The following is an 18,072-nucleotide window of genomic DNA, read 5'->3' as shown; positions in this document are numbered from 1 at the left end:
ACAACTCCCATGACCTAAATCRTGATCTGTTCTCTTCAGCAGTTCTCCACAGCTGATCTGTCTCCTGAAATTTGATCCTCCCTTTCTAGAAGGTATTATTTCTTGCATTGCCTTTGTAAATGCACTTCTCTTATGCTTCTTTGTGAATCCAAACAGAAACATTACTTTTATTTTCTGCCATCTCTACAATTCCCCCTCGATGCAGGAAAATTGAAATGCAACATTCAACCTGCATTTACCAAGATAATCCCTTACAGGACTAGCACCTATGGAAGAATACCAGTCAAATAAAAGTTTTTATGACAATAAACATAATTATCATGGATACTGGGGCTGCTTTGCACTACTAAGAAAATAAGATGTGATCTTATGGTGTAGCCATAGGATAGTAATACAATCTGAAAGTAAGATTGTTCTGTTATACCTTTTCTCACTCTTTTCAATAAAAGAACTCCCTAGAGACTTAGGGATGAAAAATATCCCAAAACCACTGCGAGCAGCACAACAGTTTTCATTTCCTACTCAAAACCAAGACAAACCATTCCCTTGGTTTACGTTTTCCTGCAGGCACAAGATGGTGCACTGGCCTCAGGCATTACAGCTCATTTTAGAGCTGTAATGAAATGACGGAGTATTACAATAATGGCATGAGGACGCAAGTCTCAAGTGTTTCTGGAACACAGAAAGAAGTTGCTCTGCAAAATGCTACTCTGACAGCATGGAACAGGTTGACCATCAGCAGACCCACCACTTTGGTGACCTGTGTGCATGGTTTCCCAGTGTGCTAAAGTTCTGTATGCATCCAGGGTGGGAGATGAATGCTCAAGTTCCTGCCCCAGCAAGTAAGAATAATAATAAAAAAAAAAAGAATAAGCAATTAATATGCAACAGAGGGTAAAACAGGAGTGCTGTGCATTTTATTTTAACTGATACCTTTCACAGACACAGAAGTCTGGAGGAATTTTGGTCGTTGTGGGCTGACTGAAACAGGAATTCTGATCTTAGGTGAAAAAAAATGCCAGTGAATACCTTGGCCTAAAGGCCTATTGACTTGGCCTTTAACTTCATTATTAGAATCTGAAAGGTCAGGGAAAAAAAAAAAAAACAGTCACAGGGTGGTAACATCTTCCATATGCTAAAACTCTGAATATTTTTCTCTCTTTCCTGGTAAATGCTTTCAAGTCACCTCAAGTCTCTACTTTCCATTTCTGGAGAGCATTTCGAGCACCTCGGGCCACATCCTTCCCACGTGTATCTGTATGTGACCCAGCATTTCTGAACATGTTTTCTGACCACAGCCTCCAGCCAGGCTTGTGCATGAATTCAATAATTTCATTTTCATTTTGACGGTATCTCTAGAAAGGTCCTATTCCAGAGCACTGGCAAAAAAAAATAGTTTCTCATATTTCTTTATAGTTAACTCTTCTAATTCTGGATTTTTTTTTTACCTGCTAGGAAAATTAATGCTGCAAAAAAGATGCCGATCATTATATACTTATATTCTATAAGACCTCTTAACACCATGGCTTTTTTAAGTGGGTGTAATTCATGCTGCATGTAAAGCCTCTCTCTGCAACCATCATCATGCAAGAAACTCTTATCTAAAATGAGAAACAGACCTTTAAAGTCCTTGAGGCAGACTAGATTTACACCCTCCGACAATGTCCTTCAATGTAAGTAAGGAGATATGAATGGAGGTGCTCTATGACGGAAATTTCCAAATGTAGTAACCTGCAGCTGGATTCGTAATTCTATTCAGAGAGCATTAATTAAATCTCCTATCTTCTATTTAGCAGACTCCTTCATTTTGATTGAGCAATTTTCACAGGAGAGTTTAGGATATTATATTGGTTTATTCCAGCCTGCTTCTATGAGGCTGTACCAAGTCCTATGTGCTCTTCTGAGCACAGATGCTGGCAAGGACCTTACAGCTGTAAACTTCAGTTCTGTATAATAAAAGTCATGACATTTCACAGCAAATAATAAATAAACGAACAGGCATGTTGGTAACTGTAGCTATTCACTCAAGTGAATGCTCCCCTGGGTGTAAGGAGTGCCACCACACTGCACATTGTACCAGTAAAAAGAAGTTGTCCTGCAAGTCACTACAAGTCAAGCTAGTACCYTCCCTATTCTTGGCTGTTCTCCTAGAATGTATTCATTTATTTCCAGAGAATTTTTCCAAACAAGCAGATTAAGATCCCAAAGGCAAAATACAACTATGCATCAGGGATGTAGTCTACAATACTCACAGACCTAGATCCTGTGGGAGTCACAGAGATTTTTGCTTTGATTTCAGACAGCATTGAGGGAAACATGCCCATAATACAAGTTGTTGGCATTTTTCGGAGAATCTAAACTGTTGCCCTGATGCAGCAAACATGGGGCAAATCCATCTCAGCTTTCCCTGCTAGAGGAGCAAATCCCTAAAGCATTCCTCTGCGTAAGCTATATAGATGCTAACTTTCAAAGGACTGAGACAAACTCCCTGAGAAAGATGCCTTCCTACTCCTCTGAGATAGAAAAGCTCCATTTCTGGTTCTCTGTTGTGTTCCTACCAGGCAAGCCCTCACTGTCCTCTGTGAAGATCCTGAACATCCCACCCAACAGAGCGATACTGAATGACACAGGATGAAGACAGTCACAGTAGCAACATATATTGTGTAGAAAACAAACAAATGAAAAATCCCAAATAAAGGAAACTGCAACACTTTCAGCCTAGTGTGATGAGTTGTGTAGTCTCCTTATAATTGTCATGACCTTGAGGGCACACGTCATAGTATTGCAGGAGCTAGGAGCTGCACATAAATCTTTGCACGCTGGAACCCTCTTGAACCACAGTCTGGCAAATGAGGCAGAAAGGAAATCAGAGGAGCAAGCAGCTTGGGTAAAAAATATGATTAAATGTGGGCTTTAAATTAGTAAACCTATAAGCGAATGGAGACCTGATCCTTTGGGGCATAAAAGAGCAGCTGCAAAAGCGTGGACTCTGAGGTTGTACATTTCTTCCAGTTGAAGGAAGTATCCAAAATTGAAATCCCTGGCAAGTACCCGTTAGCCCTCCCTCGACTGCTTTTGAAAATGGGATCTCTGGACCTGAAAGGAAAAGCTTTTTAGCTGAAGTGCTTAATGAGAGCAGCCCTCTATGAATCCGGACCTGTAATGACCGACGCTCACCTCAATGCCCCATCTTGCATTAGCAACAATTAAGTCACTCATTTTCTATTTGTAAAGTCTTTATAACATGCTGATCAGCTCCTAGCTCTTTATGGATCTTTTTCACTCCAAGGCATTTATTTCTCCTGTTGCCCTCTGCTTCATTGGCATTCTTGGCCTGTATAATCAGCTCTAAACGCTGCCTGGAAATGCTGGGCTTTAGAAGGATGCCTTCTAATCTTGTTTGTCTGTGCCCTCTGGCATAGAGGGTCTAGATTTTCAGGTATTAACAGCTAATACTTAATTTCTTAATGTAAAGAGGCAGCAATTTTCAGGCAAGGTTGTCAAAAGATTAAAGACTGTCATTATCCCTGTCATGATGAGTTGCAAGACTCTCGAGAGGGCAATGGGGACTTGCTAATCTTGAAGGATGAATGCTCATCTCCCCTACTCCATCGCATGGTGTCTCGCAGTGGGAATACATCCTTCCCCTCTGACTCTCACATGCTGTTGTTGACTCCTTGGATACACTTTAGTCCATCAACAACAGATCTTGATAAGAGGATGGCAATTGAGCAGGATGCACTCTTGGGGAAAGATGAGCACTTCTGCTAAGCTATAAATGCAATGGCTGAGAAGAATTCAGAGATCACTGGTAGTGGCAAAGCCAGGGTAATGCCAGGTATGGTTTTCTTGATCTTCTTCTGCTTGATGGCCTTTCTTTTACCGTGAGTGCTGTGCAGTCCTCCTTTGCACTGTTGACTATTGCAAACACAGGTTCTATTGTTATTGGTAGCTAGACACTTTAAATCAGATATCTCATTCAGAGAAAGCTTTTGAAGATGACTGTGAATCCCAACTGCAGTCATGAGGATATCGACGGGAGCTCTCCAAAGGCAGTAGTTTTGTAGGAGCTGTTCCCAGAGCTGAGAGCTGGATTGAGTTCCCTCTGCAAGGCCTTGTCTCCTGGCCCCAAGCCAAGCCTGACACTATGTTTCAGCAAATGCTCATCAGAACTCCATGCCAGCCCTGTGACAATAAATATGTCACCTCAAAATAAACTCAATGACTAACGTCTGGCCAATGTTATGGTGAATGAGGGACTCAAATGGAATTAGCAGTGACGGATTTTCAGGAAAATTAAGTTTACAACAGCTTGTAGATAAAGTGCATCTTCCTCATTTGGCTTTATGCAAAAGTAAAAAGGGCACCAGTGCTCATCTTGTCCATCCTGATGGGAAGATGAAATTCAACATCACTTTACTTCCTAGTGATGTGGAGAATTGAGTCCTCCACAGAAACCTACCTTCTTCACCTGACAGTTATCAGACCTAAGCATTGCTACCACCCATTAAAAAATGATTACAGCCAGGTCTATCAATTTAATTAAAGACAGTATAAGTTATTTTGCCTTGTCTATTCAAACTAAGGGCCAGTAGTTGTACTTCTCAAGACTGCAGTTCTCACAAGTCCACTGTGAAATCCTCCATGTGTCGGTGCATTTCATTGCTGTTAACTGCATGGGTAATAACAGCAATATTAGTTGAGGTTTAATTCTACTTATTCTGCACAACTATAAATGTCAGATATTTGCCAAATGTATTGGCAAAGAGCATCATTATTGAGTCTTAACTGTCTTATGTAAATCCAAGCAACCATCCTGAATCACAGCTGCTCAGCCAAGCCAAACAGAAAATTAAAATATCTCCCTGAAATAACTGGCACTTTCTCCAGCAGGCAATTGTGAAAGAGAAAATGACTTGATCAGACACAGCAAAATGTCCCTACAAGAGCAGATCGTTTTATGCTAGACGCTATGTTAAATGTAGGACAGCATCTGATCTGTGCTTCATTTGCAAAATTCAACTTAGGAGCATATTTGTCAGCTACTCACTTTGGGGTAGATTTAACAAGAACATCGATTTCACTGTACTCGAGTCAAATTTAGTAGGTTCTGCTGCAATTTTCTTCTGTTTCAATACAGTTCATTCAAATTTTCAAATTCATAGGRATTAAAGAGATATGCAACCAAATGGGACAGAAAAAAAGGGAATCTTACGGTTCCTACAAGTGGTGGCACGTAAAAATAATAGGGTTTTGCTAGCATATGAACAAACCTCTCAGGCTGTTCCTTGAAGCCATCACATCCTTAGAAAGACCAGCACTAGCTAGATGCTGCTGCCCACCAGAACTYTGGACCAGTTCACACTTTTAGGGACAGCTTGTGAGTGGGCTGTGGGCCAGATGGTGACACAACAGACTGCTCTGGATGTCCTTGAGGATCCTCTCTTGTCCCATGACTAACTTCGACTTCATCTATCAATCTGTTGGAAAAAAATCCATCCCATTTCTGCTTATCTTGAGAGTACATCCCCCTGGGAGAAATACAGGAGCGTTGTCAGGGAATGCAGGGATGCTACAAGGAAAGCCAAGGCACACTTGGAACTAAATCTGGCAAGGGATGTTAAGATGTTAAGGGATGTTAAGAGCAACAAGAAATTTTTTTTCAAATATATTAACAACAAGAGGAAGGTGGGGGAGAATGTGGGTCCACTAGTGAACGGGGTGGGTACCCTGGTCACGAAAAACACGGACAAAGCAGAGCTGCTGAATGCTGCCTTTGCTTCTGTGTTTGTCAGGGGCAGTCTTCTAGAATCCCAGGCCCTAGGGGCACAAGAAGTGAGCTGGAGAGAGGAAGGCTTGCCCTGGGTAGAGGAAGAGTGGGTCAGGGAGCACCTAAGGAAACTCGACACCCACAAATCCATGGGCCCTGGTGGGATGCACCCAGGGTGTTGCGGGAACTGGCGGATGTCCTAGCCRAGCCTTTGGAAGGTCCTGGAGAATGGGGGAGGGGCCAGAGGACTGGAAGAAAGCCAGCGTCACTCCGGWCTTCAAAAAGGGCAAGAAGGAGGACCCAGGCAACTACAGGCCAGTGAGCCYCACCTCCATTCCCGGAAAAGTGATGGAACAGCTCATCCTGGCTGCTGTCTCCAGACATGTGGAGGAGAAGAAGGTGCTCAGGAGTAGCCAGCATGAATTCACCATGGGGAAATCATGCTTGACTAACCTGATCACCTTCTATGAAGGAGTGACTAGCTGGATAGATGAGGGCAGAGCAGTTGGCCTGGAACATCTGCCCTATGAGCAAAGGCTGAGGGAGCTGGGCCCGTTCAGCCTGGAGAAGAGAAGGCTGAGGGGGGATCTGATCAGTGGGTATAAATACCTCAAGGGAGGCAGTGAGGACGAGGGGGCTGGCCTCTTTTCAGTGGTGGACAGCAACAGGCCTAGAGGAAACAGCCACAAGCTGAGGCACCAAAAGTCCACAGGAACTTGAGGAAACATTACTTGACAGTGAGGGTGACAGAGCCCTGGAACAGGCTGCCCAGGGAGRTTGTGGAGTCTCCTTCTTTGGAGATCTTTAAAACCCACTTGGACGCAGCCCTGTGCCATGTGCTCTAGGTGACCCTGCATGAGCAGGGGGATTGGACTAGATGACCTCTGAGGTCCCTTCCAACCTTAAGCATTCTATGATTCTATGATTCTATGATTCTATGACATTGGCAAGTCCTGACTTCCATGGAGCTGAATATCACTGACTGTCTTTGGTGAATCTAATGAAGTTCTGACACTCAGAAACAGCACTAAAAGTGACTGATCCTTCAGGACTTCTGCATTCCGTCTGACATGGCACAGGCTCTGCTTTCAGCTTTACCATTTATTATTTTCAGAACTCCTTGGATGGAAGGATTCTGCCACCTGCCTGTTCAATGTCACTGGCTGTGATTTTCAGGAAGCATCACATTAATGTGAGAGAGTGACACTGCCTTATCTGTATTCTTCTTTCAAGAAGCAGCTGCAGAGTGTCCACACTTTTCCTGAGAGTCCTTCACCTAGGACTGAAGCAATGCAGAGGCAATTCCTTGTTCCGTCCCAACCACGTGGGTTCGGATTTATGGCTTGAGCTTAGGTGAGCCATTTAACCTCTGTCCCTTTTTCTTAAGGGGATAAGACCCTTACTGTCCAATAACAACCATATGTTTTCACCAGCATCAGTCACATAGCAATAACATGGAGTAACGCCTGAGCTAAAAGATAAAGACTAAAAATCTCATATTGGCACCATTTAGCTAGCAGCCCATTGCTGCTAGCACTTTGAGACCCTCCCTAACTCAGACACAGCATCACAGAGGACGCATGGAAAAGACTTCTAAGAGACCTCAGTCTTCAAGTATTGTGGGCTCCTGGCTATCACCATTATGAATTTTCTTCCACTGACTCAACTGCCCCTTCGAGGCTATAGTTTTCATCCATGTTTGAAGTCTGCCATGTGACTTCTAGCCACAGATACAACCTTCCCCATGACTTTATTAATGGCCTTCCCTGKATATTTTCCTAGCAGATGTCACACATACCTGCAAAAAGCAAGAGAGTCTGGATGAAGTGATGTCAAAGTATCAGCCCTATACCAACTGCAATGAAGTTAGAAGACAGATAATACCTTAAGGTAATTTCTGCTGCCTTAGATGCAGAAGAGAGATGCTGCCTAAGCATCCAAACCTGGGAGTTATTTCTCCCAACTCTTTCCTTGATTTGGGCAATATTGTATCCCACCTACAAGGAACAGTCAGCTCAGCAGAAGCTGATAATTGTTAGCTGACAAAAAAACACAGCAGAGATGAGGGGGTTCATTTCTCCTGCAGGCTTCTGCTTGAAGCATTCATCTGCCAGGCTCAAAGCAACCTGAAAAGGTGAATCAATTGCACTTATTCCCACTTTAAGGTCCCTGGAGGGAACCAAAATCATAAATGAAAGCAYGATCCAAGTTCCTCTGGATGTTTTGCAAGGAGCTGGGGTCAAAGAACTGCAGAAACCTGAGAAATCACAGTTTTTTTTTTAACCTTTATTTATACCTATGTCTCCTTTTTATCATCTCAGTGATGCCTCCCTGCTGCTGACATGAAGGGTTCAGGACTGTCCCAACCTTCCTTGAAAGGTAAATGCGACCATCTGCAGCACCAAGTACCTCCTGGCAGAGACGCCAGCATCTTAGGATGATGCATTAGGGCCACCTCAAGGCTTTGACCACTACTAAGCATCCCTCCCTGTACAGTGGATTTAAGCAAAAAAACCCCAAAAAATAGCAAGGGTCAGAAAACAAAATTCCAAGTCTTAAGATACATCTCCTTTTTAGCCAGTAATTGCCAAGCAGCTTTGGTCTAATGGACTCAGTGAAAGAACAGCTTCCAACTATATGGGAAGCGATGCCCCCACAGGAGAGCCAGTCTCTGTGGAACTCAACCTGCACTTCTTACCTTGCCAACTGACTCCATTTATTCTCATTATTTCATCTTCTAACTGCCTTTCCGATTTCTGTCCTACCGTTCAATCTAACACTGTGAAAAAGGTCTTGAAATGCTAATTTTAAAAAGTCACAGAAGCATCTTTGACGGCTAGACTGGTCCCAGCTCATTACCTGCGAGGTGGCACCTGATCTGCCAATTAGACCTACTCCCCATTGACCACCCAAAATACTCTTGTGCCCTGAACTGCAGAAGCAGTCAACAGCATTAAGTTCTCCCTAAACCACTACACTGTGTTTTAAATGTTCTCCTCAGTTGATCACAAACCATAAAAAAAAGAAAAAAAAGCCTTTCCAACCTCTTTCCCCTCCCAAAACTCCTCCACAACCCAGGAGAAGCAAAAAAGCTTTGGGATGCAATCATAAAGCCAAAGGTCAGTAACTAAACCAATCTGAATTACTTGTAGTCTCTGAAATTAAAGCTTAAAAGATTAAGATGCATGCAAACTAACTTTAAGGCAGAATTAGATTAAAAGCAGATTAGCAAAATCCCAGTCTCTTCACTAAATGTTATATTTTACCTGGTTATTAAATCTCTGTTCACAGTTTCTGCTTCTCAGCTCTTCTCTATTGGTAATACCTGTTTCTTAGGTACATTTTCACATACAGGGTTTGGAGAGGTGTCCATTGCTTATACAACAGTGGAGACAAGAAGAGCCTTCTGAGTTTATTTTACTTCCTCAGAAGAGTTTTAGAAGCTCAGAACTGTGCAGAAGGCATATGCAAGCATATCCTTAGAGGATGAGGAACATGAGTGATCCGTAACAGCAGACTGAGACCCTCTGGATGGGATAATTTCTCCAGGAATCAAGGGATCCCTTCTCCAGGGATGCAATCATGCCTCAAGAAATAGTCCTTCTGTGAGGTGCACCACTTCTCCACCACAAAAAATGGGGCCCTGTAGAGGTGTCATGTAGAACAGCCCCATGGGAAGCAGTGCCTGGTTTCCCACCTCAACATCGTGGAGTCTCCAGCACAGCCTGGATGGCCCCTTGCTCTGTCCAGAGCAGCCAATCCCAACCCCAGGGAGGTGCAACAAGGACAAGGAGATTCCAGTGCAAAACACAGCAATTAGTTAAATGGTAATCAGCCAATCCAAATCATGCAGATTAAGAATTGCTGTGTTAAATGCTATGAGGGCTGTGACTTGCAAYTCACAGGGGTTACACTGCTCTTCAGTACTTCTCAGTAACCTCTGCCAGCTCTTCATTCTCCTCTGCAGGAAAGAGGACGGGATCTGGATGGAGGACATTTGAAAACTGAGCAAACTCTACCTGTGCTGGCTGGAAGGAGCTGAAGGCAGCCAACTGAAGCTGGCTGCTTCTGAGAATCCTTCCAGGTAAGGGTGATGGCAGGGCAGGGGAACGAGGTGTGAGACTGCACAAGGCACAAGTATAAGAATGAGAGAAGAGAGGACAGTGAGGATGAGGCTTGGATGGGACAGGGGTTAAGGTCAAAATGCTCTCCAGGCCCAAACAGTTGGATGGCAATCTTGGAAGCAGCCTAGTACAAGCTGTCACTGCACAGATAGCAGTGTCTATGTCTGCTTCTATATCTAGCATGGATTGCCATGAACTACTGCCTCACTTGTGCCTGGAGGGCTGAATCTGATGCCATGTTTTCATCCCTTACAACATTCCCTTTGTCATAGCTCCCTCACTTGCTGGTTGAAAGGAAGTAGATACAGCAGCTAAATAACCAGTACTTAGCATGTGGGACCTGGACAGCTGGGTAACTGAAGGAGGGGAATCATCACCATTGTGGACAACTGAGCTGCAGTTGTCCACAACGACACATCCACCTACAGACACATCCACCCTGCAGCACTCCAAGATTTACAGAACTGTGGGAACAGCATTTGGRACCTTGCAGAACTGGACTCTGAGCATGGTAAATGCCATCGCTGTTTTCTATACATTCAGGGGGGGGGGGGGGGGAACCCAAAAAGCAGTGATTGCTCCCATTGGCACCTAGGACAACAAGTTCTTTTCTCTTCAATCTCACTGTGCTTTTTTTGCCCCATCTTTAAACCATCCTGTTGTCTTGCGGGGATTTGGGGAAAACTACTTGCTCATCAGCTGCTTGGACACAAGAGCRATGTGCAGGGCAGAGGAAACTACTAATTCTGCTTTTGGAGCAGGGCTTGAATCGAGCATGGCAAGTAAGGCAGACCTGAAAAATGAGGAGAAAATAAATTAATGCATCGCTGCTCATTAAGTGAGCAAAGTCCTCTGTGTGCCCTGGAGGAGGCAGGGACCCCACAGAGCAACCAGCATGCCATCGTGTAATTAAAGGCTATATAATAATGCAAACATCTTGGAGGAGGGGCAAATTAAGGTTGCACAGGGAACCTCAATGTTGCCACATTCAAAGGTCTCATAATTGACTTTCAACCTTAATAATGTTCTTTTAAGGGTGTTTCTTAAGTGCCTCATATAGAGGCGTGGGCATCGTGCTTCCCTCTCTGTCCCAGCAGCGTGACTGCTTGCACCGATGCAGTCATGGAAGTGCAACCATTAAAYGCTTGCAAAAAATAATCCATCAGTGTGGGTGTTGGAAAAAAAATACCTAAAATCTGGAGGGCAGGGGGTTGCTTCTCCTTTTAGGCAATCTGTGTGTAACCAGAAACATTATTTTCTAGAGCCAAAGAACATCACATCCAACATAGCACATACATCTGCAACCTAATTTAAAAGTAATATATACCCTGGGGAGAGCTGATCAATGTTTTTGAATTCAGTTTGTCACTAGTGGGGAAAAAAAAAAGGTTTTCTGACAATAGGAAGCAGTTCTGCAAAATCARAGGGCTTTTTAGAAAACAAAAGCAGAAATGACCACTGCTCTTTGCCATTTGTCCTCCCTATTTTGATGGCAAAATAAAAACAGAGAGAAAAGGTGCACCAAAACCAAATGTGTTTCAAAAAAATTACAAAAACAACAACAAAAAATGGAAGGTATTTCAGACATTTTTAGAATGCTACTGAGTTTTCTTCCTTTTCTTTCTGGCAGCATCTCAACAGCAAATATCAAAGCATCTCAAAAGCACCTGGCACAGGCAGGTATTGATTAGGCAGCGGCATCCCAATCAATGACTTCCATTCTAGCCCCATGCTGTCGTCACCATCATCACTGGTTTCTAAAAGATCCTACTGGAATATTGCAACAAGGACAGGCGGATGTGAAAGCAAAGCCCTGCTGAGAATAAGTGCACACTCTCTGCAGAGACAGAAGTCACCCCACACAGAAGTCACTGGTGTGATCATTTGGAAATTGCTCCTCATCAGTGCTGTAATTATGCAGGTTTAGTTACGAGATGCTAGAGCATGGGCTGCAGAAGCACCTGGAGATGTGATGAGCATCTTGCTYTGTAGCTGATGAACTACCCTGTGTCTTTTATACATGAGGAGTTCTGCTTCAGCAGGTCTCTTCTGCACTTTCATAAGGGCCCTAAATTTCTAAGAGTCCTATATTGGGCTCTGTCTTTACTTCCCTCTGCTCCAAAACTCCCAAGTCAAACCCATTTTAATAYACATCTATAGAAACACGTATACTTGCAAGTGTCTGTATGGTCCTTACATATACATGGTTTTACATAAATTATGAGTTTAGACACATATATACATGGGAGAACATACAAAGACATACATAAATATTTTAATTGGCCTGGCTGGGACATGGAGCTAGCTCATTCCCATGGACCGACTACGCACTGATTAATGTTTCCACCAATGGCACAGAAGATGCATTGGATGACAGTAGGAAAAATGAAGGGCTTTGGAGGAAAAAGCTGGAATAACTGAAAAGCACAGGGTTAATATCAGTATTATTGAAATGGGGCTTTCCCATCYGCATGGGAAATTATTTTAGCAGGTTTGGGGCTTGAGACCAATAATGCTGAGAATTGTGCAGGAAGACTTAGCCCCTCTGTCATCATGCTAAACAGCTAATCTTTTCCATTTCCATTGAAAACACAACCTGAGCAAAAACTCCTACTGATTACATGAGAAATCCTCCAGGGAACATGCCCTGAGAAAGATTTGGTAGCAACTAATTGGCTTGAATTAAACAGGGTTTCACAGTAAGTGTTGTGACAGAACCACTAACGCGTTGAATGTGTGTCGCCCTCAGCTGTATGTTGTCCTGGAGAGCCCATAAATGCCTCACACCTGCTGCACTGCTCCATCGTTGTGAGCCAGCTCTGGAGCCACATCTTGGCACCTGAATTTCCTTCGGTTTCCCGTGCAAATCATGAGAGTTCATGTGCCTAAAAAGTAGGATGTAGATTTTTCCCAACCCTCCCCTACTGTGAAAAATGTTCCTCTTCATCTTGAAAAATGTCTGTGGTGAATGCAAATAAAAATTGGATTGTAAACCTTCCCAGAAAGGTGTGAGCTCTCTGCTTGCTTTCTCATACTGACTAAGTTAAAACTGTCCCTTCTCTTAAGATTCCTCTGTCAGAAATGGTTATTCTAGTGCCGTGTATTGCTTCTATAATCCTGCTTTACCTCATTGCCAACAAGTCTGCAGAGTAAGAAGATTTCAAATATTTTATGAGAACAGAAAAATACGGGGCACACCGGCAAATGCTAAGGTGAATTCTGATTAAGATATTTAATTATAGCGAGTCAGTCATCATAGCAAATCAGAGAGCAACTGAGATGTCACAATCTAATATCGGATGAATAATTTGTGTTGTCATATGTCGTCTGACAGGCTAGAATGCAGTTAGAATTTATATGYGGAATTGATAGCTTTATTGCAAGTGAGGTAAAAAGTTGGGGCCTTCTTGGAGATACTCAAAACTTGACTCTGCATGGCCACAAACAAACCGATCTAACTTTGAAGCTGGCTGTGCTGGAGCAGGAGTTGGGTTGGAGGTTTGAATCAGAGATCTTCAGAGATCCTTTTCCACATAAACCATGTGATGATTTGGTGGATATCAATGAGATAAAGCACAAACGAAGGCCCAACCTGTATAATTTTCTACGTCATGYCAGTCACCAACAACACTGTGTGAGCTCACCATGTGCATCCGAACCTGTCTTGCGAAAAGGGGGTATCTTTCATGATGCTCCAGAAGAGCCCTTATGCTCTCAGAAATGTCTGCCATGCCTCACCAGTTTCCATCTGCACCAACCAGAGACTCCTTTGGTCTTAAACAACATGATGCATATGTCACAATCCATTTTTTTCAGTAGCTATAGAGAGGACGTGGTCAAAAAACAACTGCATTCTTTTGACTACTCCTATCTCTCGGGCTGCTTAAAAAGCAGTAGATCTTTGCTGTTTTGTTTTTCATTTCAAAAAATGCAAGAGGAACAGTGTAAGGCCCTTTTAAAAAGAAAACAAGCCAGAGATCCTTGTGGCAAGGCCGCAAACTGGGCAACTTATTTCACAGTACAACTAAGGTATGTAGAGAAGCAAGAACTATTAGGAAGCCTTAAATGTTCTTACCTGTCCAGCAAAAAGCCCACACACACCAATAATACAGAGAATATTAAATACAGCAGAGCCTACGATGGTTCCAACACCCACGTCGCCTTTTGTGATAAAAACACCTGAAAAACAAGTTCAAGGCAAGCTGTATAAACTGGAAATAACATATTTTTGCTAAAAAAAAATACATAAGACCTCTCACAGAGGTTAATGGCTTATGTTACAAGCCCCTTTGTGAAGAAGTCTCTAAGCTCCCAATAGTCATCTTCATGGAGACAGAGGAGAAACTCACCTTAACCCTTCTGTTTTTCTGATGATAACCCACCTCCTAGGGACATGGATGACTTCAATAGCAAGACTTTCCCCTTATGCCAGGCAATATACAGAATCATTTTGTAATAGCTCTCTGACTGAAGTCCATTTCCCCAAMTAAAATAAAGCAGGGTCCAAAACTGCACCATCCACTGTGATTAAAAAGCACAAGTACTAGCAGTTTCTGCTGTTTCTAGGCTTTATGAATTCAAGATGGGACAAAGATCTGTTTCACAGTCTTTCTTTACAAAAACTGCCTTTAACTGCAGGGCCTTGTGCTCAGCACCCCTCTCTCCAAACCTTTGCCCCTAGAGTTGGGTTGCTCTTGGCACATCTAGGTGATCTTTCCTCCCCATCCACACAGCAATCTCTTAGCTTGAGGCTGTGGAAGGAGCATACAAGTGTCTCTGAGTTTCCAGGACTAYTGATGAAACTGTTGACCATGCTTCCCATAAGCAGAGTGATACTCTGGTAGAGTGATGCTCTGACCAAATTGTTACTTGAGGATCTCGAATCCCCTACTCCAGTTCTCYTGGAGGACAAGGGTGTTCAAAGGCTAATCAGAATGAAAGTGATGGTGGAGGATGTGTATTTGAAGACACAAAGAGTTTGGTTCCAGGGTATCAGTCCTGGAGGTGCACTCTTTAACACTAAGCCCTAAAGATCCATGCCAGGTGGCATGTGAGGGGTGCCTGGAGGGGAAGAGAAGGCTGCACCTGCAGAGCTCAGCTGTGCATCTCAGCTATGCTACAACAAGCTAAGATGAAAAGGTGGTTATGGTGACCCAACTGTGGTGCTGGCCCTGGTTCTGCTGGATTAGCTATCCTATCTGAGCTCTGAAACACACTGAAGGGAAAGAGGGGATTTCAAGAAACAGCATCAGGTGAATTAGTTACCTATGACGGACGTAAACAGCTCAGGAGCAGAGCTTCCAGCTGCCATGAAAGTTGCCCCAGCAACATCTTCACTAAGATGCAAACGCTGCGGAAAACACATCAGAGTCATTGGTTACAACACTGAGACAACCGACATTGCTGAACTGAAGGAATTCAACTGGAAAAGTTACACAGATTGCTATAAGCATGTAACTGCCAATATGGATTTCAGAAGAAGTGCGGGATAAAAATCATCATCAGTAGTAATGATCACTAATTTCCATTATTGTTCTCCAGYTATTTAACACAGAATCTCCTTGTACACAGGGCATGTTGGGGCTTTGACACTCTTTTCTACACTGGAGAGAAGCTGCAATACTCCTGCTACTCCTCCTTCTGCTACTCCTACTTCTGCTGCAAGACTGTGAGGCATTTTACCAACCAGGATTGCTTTGCCTTCTCCATGACTCCCAAAATATACGTCATCCCTTCTCCTTTGGCTTGTTAATGGTCATGGCTGGAACTCAGACTATGTCCATCCGCTGACTTCCTGCCTTGAAGACCATCTCAGCCTTAGACATTGAACCCTGCCTCACCATCCATCTTCTTGGATTGTCATCAAACCCACACACCTCCTGCAGTTTCCAACAGTGGGACCCAAGGACTTTTCTTGTTTGAAACAGTGTTTCCTCGAAAGAAAAGCACCTGCTACCCTACGCAAACTTCTCTGACATATGCTGTTTTCAAAGATTTACTCGGTTAATTACTTCCTTTATGCTTCCCACATTCCCGCTGTTCCATCCGTACAAGGCAGTGCTCTGTAAATGAGACAAAGCTGCTAGAGACCACATGCCTTGCTGACACCTTCTGCAGTTTCATACGAGGAGCTAAAAAAATCAAAGCCACCCGCTGCCATACAGTCATGCAATGCCGAGCTGTTGCTCCGCAGAGCAGGCGGAATTGCGGGCGTGGGATCGAGTGGCTTTCACTTCACAAGCAAAGGAGAGGTGGTGGGATGGGGCAGGAACATTTCCAGAAGAGCTCTGCTTGTTTGGAACAGCACAAATCAGAAAAAAAAACACTTCTCCCTAATGATGTAAGGCTCCTTTGTTAACTTTTTCATTGTCAAAGTGCACTTGCTCCTCCAAAATTGCAAGAGGGAGAAATAAAATAACTTAATCTTGACTGAGTAGACCATAAAATTCTCTTGGGAGCTTAAAATGTCCTTAGCTCTACCCACTCAACATACACATAAAATAGAGACTGTTTATAGATGTTCTGGGGCCAAGGAAAGAGGAAAGGATTCCCTCATTGGAAATGCTTTTTTAAGCAGGATGCCAGATCCAGTGCTGCTATAAAGACTGTGGAGACTGATTAAACATAGCTTTATGTAAAAACAACTAAGTAAGACCAGAATTACTGAGCAGAAGTTCATAGGAGCAGAGGTACCCCCCAATACAGTGATTTCTTCTGCAGACAACCTATGGCAAAGAAACACTCATCCTTTTAATATGATCTGTGCCCTTGGACGAGGGCACAGAGGGCACCCTAAGCAAGTCTGTGGATGATACCAAACTGGGTGGAGGGGTTGACACTCTGGAGGGCTGTGCTGCCATTCAGAGGGACCTGGACAGGCTGGAGAGGTGGGCAGAGAGGAACCTCATGAGTCTCAACAAGGAAAATGCACCTGGGGAGGAAAAACCCCAGGCAATAGCATAGATTAGGAGCTGACCTGCTGGAAAGCGGCTCCATGGAGAGGGATCTGGGAGTCCTGGTTGACACCAAGTTAACCATGAGCCAGCAGTGTCCCCATGGCCAAGAAGGCCAATGGGCTCCTGGCTACATCAGGAGGGTGTGGCCAGCAGGTGGTGGGCCCTTCTGCTCAGCTCCGGTGAGGCCACAACTGGAGTATTGATCTGAGCTCCCCAGGACAAGAGGGAAGTGGAGCTTCTAAAGAGGGGTCCAGTGGAGGGCAACCAAGACAATTAAGGGACTGGAGCATCTCTCATATGAGGAAAGATTAAGTGAGCTGGGCCTGTTTAGCCTGGAGAAGAGAAGGTTGACAGGGAATATGATCAATATGCACAAACACCTGAGGGGTGAATGTAGGGAGGATGGGGCCAAACTCTTCTCCAGGGTGGCCAGTGATAGGACAAGGGGTAGTGGGTATAAGTTAAACACAGGCAGTTCCATCTGCATGTGAGGAAGAACTTCTTTAGTGTGAGAGTGACAGAGCCCTGAAACAGGCTGCCCAAGGACGTTACGGAATCTCCTTCTCTGGAGGTCTTCCAAACCTGCCTGGATGCCGCCCTGTGCCCTGTGCTCTGGGTGTCCCTGCTAGAGCAGGGGGTTGGACTAGATGATCTCTAGAGGTCCCTTCCAACCTCAACCATTCTGTGATTCTGTGATAACTCAGCACATCTACATTCCCATTTTCACATCAATGTCTCCCTTCCTGGCAACTGCAGGATCCCTATCCCTGAATCTCACACAGGCTATGCTCAGATTGAGCCCTCAGGAGTTCAGGAACTCTGCAGGACAGAAGTCCCCACCCATTCACCTGTTAGATTGTGAAGCTTTGGCTGGCCCCTGGGACTTCAGCAATAACACAGATATATTACTATTAACTCATCCTGGATGCAAGCGCATTCATCTGGTCCCCATCAAACCTACTTGCGCCACACTGTTAGTTCCCACCATGGCTCATTGCCCTTTAACTACCTGAATATTCATACACAAAAATAGTGGGATAGTGGAACTTTTTTTTTTTTTTTTTTTAAATGCAAAACACACCTTCATGGTAGGTTGCTGAGCCACAAATAACAGGCTAGCTTAGAGTCAGCATCCATCAGAGCTGTCGGTATGAATGATTTCACATGTCACCTCCTACGCCTCCTCCCTGGTGCGGGCAGAGCTCTGTTCCCATGATGAGCA

The 18,072-nt window shown here is 44.0% G+C and overlaps 1 protein-coding gene and 1 long non-coding RNA gene across 3 annotated transcripts in view; one reads left to right on the top strand and one right to left on the bottom strand.

Annotated features, from left to right (window-relative positions):
• The window catches only part of SLC24A3 (solute carrier family 24 member 3), a 117,300-nt gene that overhangs the window by 19,310 nt on the left and 79,918 nt on the right, over positions 1-18,072 (bottom strand). For both annotated transcript variants that reach the window (XM_026039236.1, XM_026039237.1), the window contains exons 4-5: positions 15,160-15,244; positions 13,970-14,073 (exon numbers count right to left, since the gene is read on the bottom strand). In XM_026039236.1, coding sequence (XP_025895021.1) covers positions 13,970-14,073; positions 15,160-15,244 — 189 coding nt within the window. The remainder of the gene's footprint in view (positions 1-13,969; positions 14,074-15,159; positions 15,245-18,072) is intronic.
• On the top strand, positions 10,177-11,571 carry LOC112947207. The gene is made up of 2 exons (XR_003249366.1): positions 10,177-10,405; positions 11,525-11,571. It is a non-coding gene; the product is annotated as an uncharacterized LOC112947207 (long non-coding RNA).

The sequence above is a fragment of the Nothoprocta perdicaria genome, unplaced genomic scaffold (assembly GCF_003342845.1).
Source record: "Nothoprocta perdicaria isolate Ctin4 unplaced genomic scaffold, notPer1 scaffold_224, whole genome shotgun sequence".
In the NCBI taxonomy this organism is placed as follows: Eukaryota; Metazoa; Chordata; class Aves; order Tinamiformes; family Tinamidae; genus Nothoprocta; species Nothoprocta perdicaria.
Note: the sequence above shows the minus strand (reverse complement) of the source record. Positions and strands in the feature narration are given on the sequence as shown.